This window comes from Vespula pensylvanica, chromosome 10, assembly GCF_014466175.1.
Source record: "Vespula pensylvanica isolate Volc-1 chromosome 10, ASM1446617v1, whole genome shotgun sequence".
NCBI lineage: Eukaryota > Metazoa > Arthropoda > Insecta > Hymenoptera > Vespidae > Vespula > Vespula pensylvanica.
The window spans coordinates 2,686,028-2,691,078 of record NC_057694.1 but is presented as its reverse complement, the minus strand read 5'-3'; the positions used below and the strand labels follow the sequence as shown (position 1 = coordinate 2,691,078).

The window sequence follows — 5,051 nt, the reverse complement described above, 5'->3', positions numbered from 1 at the left end:
CATTCCACGATCATGGAAACTTGAAAATTCTTTCGTCATCACGAAACGTATCAACTCAGGATCATTGATTATGAGATTTGGTTTGAAAAACGAGTATATTCCGACATAAGGGCGCGATTTGTGCTTCTTATAAAGGTCTTCGAAAAGAACCCCTGTAAAAGAATCGGAAGAAAATCGTAAGATAATATAAAAACTTAGTTTATGTTCTATTTTCTAAATTCGATAAAAAGAAAAAAGAAAATTAATGATCATTTATCGCTTAACTATTTTATCTCATATTTTTTCAAAGTATGCGCATATTACTATATTTTCCCTAAGTAGATCTTTGCATAATATCTAAGACAAGATTTATCCATCTTGATAGGTAACATTGTTGTTACACTTTTTATTAAGTAAGATAATTATAAATTTTGTTATATGGATGACTTATAATTAAACAATTTATAAGTTATGATATAATTGGAAACAATTGATGCGTAATTGAATACTGACGCAGCAATTTTAACCTCATATAACTTCCTATCTTTCATATCTGAAGTATACAGAAAACATTTACATGATATTTTCGTAATGTGTTACAACATATTATTTGTATGGATGACATATAATTTTATAGTGTAAGCGATTAAAAAATCTCGGGTGAAGGACAATGAATAAATTATTGTTAATAACTAAGTCTTCTAACATATTTATAATGAAATTACTGATTGTTTTGTACATTATCACGCCTTTGAATGATAATAAAATTATAAATTATTTAATAGAAATTATAAAAATTCTATTTTATTTTGTCAATAAAGTTAAATTCCAAATTTAAATAAAATATCATTTCAAACATTATATCATTTTATTTGAAATGATACATTTTTCGATATTTTGTGAATAAATATATTCAAATTGTTAATAGATAATCAAAGTGTATAAAGATTAACAGTACGAAGATTAAAGAAGATTAATATAAATAAAATATATCTTGTGTTTTCTTATATAATCTAATTGTAAGTATCTGCTTAATAACAATTACATTGAATTCTTTATAAGAAAAAGAATCTGTTCCTGATAAAATACAATTTTTTACTTTCAGTGACACGTAAATCTTGAGAAAAAAAATGGTTAACGGTGATTATTATGACATTCGGATGTTATTGATTTTATTCAGTGATTTTTTTTTATTATTATTGGAATATATATATTTTTTTTACAAGAGAAAATGCTCTAATTGAAAAAATTTCAGATTAGAAGAAAGCTTATGAGAATAATACAATTGAGATAGATATTTAATTGATCTTAACTAAAGATATTAATCTTTAAGTAAAATCATTGACCTGTGATTATTCAAATTATCTTACATAATGGAATGATACAAAGTTACGTATCTTTAAACGTTGCGTTACGTAAATGTAAATGTATATAATTATCAAAGAAATTATTATACATATAATATAGTTTAAGAAAATAAATACATTAATAAGTTTAACAAATAAATAATTACTTCAATATGTGATTGAGAACATATAATATAATTATCAAGAAACTTATAAAGTCTATAATAAATTATAAAGGACAATCAAATAAAATGTAAAGATCATATATTTCCTATGAAATCTGATATGCATTTCGTTAAATATTTTTCCAAGATCTATTTGAAAGAATATATGAAGAAGATAACATGCACATAGTTTAACATAACAAGTTTTTACTTGAAGATAGAATCACATACTTTTTATTCTACAAAAGATTTTCTTTTTGTAAATTCAAACAAAGAAAAAATATAAAAGATAATTTACCAATCGATTTTTTATTAAGTATAATATCAGTCATATTTCCAAATGGAAACTTTGGTTCCTCATATGGTATATATTTTTTTCGCCAGAAATTGAAAGCAATTAATTTTAAATACAAATATATAGTAATAACGATAAAAAGCAAAACACCGAATAATATCCATTCCGTTGTCATAATTATTAATATTATTAAATGGTTTTAATTTACACAACATTCAAAAATACTAGCTATTTTTTATCACCAACTGATTTTCTTTTATCACCAATCGTCTTGTAAGAATGGAAGTGTAAGAATGAGCTAAGAAATTTCTTACTTCTCCGTTATATACGAATGGACATGATATCATTTTAATATTCCTATATATACAAAATAATATAATATTCTCTTATATACGAAAAGGCAAAGAATAGAGATGATTTTAACATTCTTGCAGTAAATCACAGTAATCATGCTTTTTATATTGACTGTTATGTGTAAAAATAAAATTTAGGCATTCTATTAATTCGGTTCGAGACGCATATTATTAATGTTCCATTAGATTCTATAATTGCCAGTCAAATGATCGTTTCAAGTTTTATTCTTAATTATTTTCTCATAAATTTCATGTCGGTTGTCTAAGGAATAATTTTTGTTATGTAATAAAAATGTTACGAATAATTGATAAATGGCATGAATTGCATAAAAAAGTTACTATGTTAATATTTCATCCATTCTATTAAAGTTATTTATAAAAAAACAGATAACTAACAGTCATATTTTATAGTAAATGTAAAGATCATATATTTCTCATGAAGTCTGATATGTATTTCATTAAATAATTTTCGAAGATTTATTTGGAAGATTATATGAAGAAAATAATATACGCATATGTTAATATGAGACAGATATGCTAATATGAAACAAGTATTTACATAAAAAAAAAAAAAAAAGAAAAAAAAAAGAAAAAAAAGACATCTATTGTATAAAGAATTTTGTTCTTTTGTGAACTCAAATAATGAAAAAATATAAAAGATAATTTACCAATCGATTTTTTATTAAATATAGTATCGTTGATATTTCCACCTGGAAATGTTGGTTCCTCGTACGGTACACCTTTTCTTCGCCAAAAATTGAAAGCAATTAATTTAAAATACAAATATATGGTAATTACGATAAGAAACATAAAACCGAATAACTCTGGTAATATCCATCCCATCATAATTATCAATGTTATTAAATAATTTTAATTTATACGATATTCAAAGATACAAATTGTATTATATCACAATGTGACTTGTTGTAAGATAGAGAGATGAACTAGCAATGACTCAGGAAATTACTTGCACGTTCGTTATATAGAAGAACACAAAATATACTTCATTTTTATTATTTATGAAGTAGAGTATTATTGTTTTAAATAACTAACGCTAATGATAATTAATGGTACTGATGATAATATTGTTAGACTTATCTTAACTATATATTTTCATATTTATAGTTATATCATAAAATACAAACGATCCATTATACTTTGATAATCATTTCGATTAAAGATTAATATATTATTAATTTTTTATATCTTTATATGATTTTATTTGAGTTCAATATAATTTTAAAGCAACAATTAGTCAAATAGATATTAATTAAAATATTTTTATGAACAAACAAAAACCCATTCTATTATGTGAAATGTAGAACGGTTTTTTCTATAAGTCGGATAAGTAAATAGATTTTCCGTTATATTATCGATTTGTTGAGCTTTCTTCTGAAAGTCATTGAATGCGATTGAGGTTTGCTTTGATTTTTTAAATAATATGAAAGTAGATCTTTCGTGGATCTCCACATGCAGCTACCTCCACGTGGTGAGATCTGGGTCGGTAATACTTGCTAACTATTTAAATATAAATCTAAATCAGGTAACGCAAGTATTACCGGGCGAATGGCTGCATATTTCAGTGCGTTTCCAAAATTTTTTTTTTACAATCGTAATTAAACATCAAAATACTTACATTTCATATTATTAATCATATTTTAGAAGATAAATAGATTAAATAGAAGTTAAAAATAATTTCTGACTCAGAGAAACGCACTGAAGAATTTGTATTTCTTTATTATCCTTATTTATTCGCATTAACAATAACTAAATAATTCTCTCTATTTATTGAAAAGTATAGCCATATAGTCAAAATGATGATTCTTATTTAATAACTATTTAAATTTATTAAATTATTAACAATATAATTTACATTTACAGAATCAGATAATAAAGGAGGTACTTGTTCTATTAATTTCTTATCTATTATTTATTTTTATTAATTACTATTCATCTTTAATTCATTAATAATTATTCTTATTTATTTGTAGATAAATATTGCGGAGGATTCTCGGATAAGTTTCTTGGCTGGAATTCTTGAGTAAGTTTCTTTTATTCAGTACGATAGTCAATAGCCTTTACAAATTAAATAATATCTCCTCCACCTTTAGCATCAAATATTATTAAAAATCGAATAGATATTTTCAATGATCATACAATACATAATAACACTTTTTATTTAATAAAAGAACTATGATCTTTGCTGGATTTGAAGATACATGTCACATTTCGTATTCAGTATTACGGTTCCTACCGTTAATTCGAGTTTCCTTGGAGTTTTTGGTCCTGGTAGAAATTCAAATTTGTTCAAAGCATTCATAAGAGCAACTTTCGTTTGCATCAGTGCAAACCTCATACCTAATAAACATATTTGTTCATAAGAAAAAAGAAAAAAAAAAAAAAACAAAGAATTAAGACGGGCATTACGTTTTCATTGACAGTTCTATATCGTACGTACCAATACATATTCGTGGTCCTTCTCCAAACGGCAAATAGGTATATTGATGTCTGCTACGAATTTGTTCTTCCGTGAATCGTTCAGGAATAAATTTTTCTGGTTCGGGATAAATATTAGGATCCCTATGTATTCCAAAAAGAGGAATAAGTACAGCAATGCCTTCAGGTATGACGATATCAGAATTAGGTAGTTTAATATCCTTGGTACATATACGATTTAAAATAGGTAAAGGTGGATACTTCCTTAAGGTTTCTGCAATCAGTAAGAAATATGCGATATGCATTGATTAATAAAATTTGCATTTTTTTTTTTAAGATAATATAAACCACACATTAAAATGTATACTAACCGTATACGACCATTTGAAGATAAGTCATCTCATTGATAGCGTTGTACGAGATGCCTCCGTGTTTTTTTAAAACTCTATCGATTTCCTCCTGCGTTTTTTTTTGAATA

The 5,051-nt window shown here is 24.7% G+C and overlaps 1 protein-coding gene across 1 annotated transcript in view; it reads right to left on the bottom strand.

Moving 5' to 3' along the window:
- Positions 1–5,051, bottom strand: part of LOC122632344 (probable cytochrome P450 6a14) — an 8,180-nt gene that overhangs the window by 1,102 nt on the left and 2,027 nt on the right. Inside the window, exons 6-8 of the mRNA XM_043819034.1 lie at positions 4,945–4,998; positions 4,596–4,847; positions 4,330–4,495 (exon numbers count right to left, since the gene is read on the bottom strand). Coding sequence (XP_043674969.1) covers positions 4,330–4,495; positions 4,596–4,847; positions 4,945–4,998 — 472 coding nt within the window. The remainder of the gene's footprint in view (positions 1–4,329; positions 4,496–4,595; positions 4,848–4,944; positions 4,999–5,051) is intronic.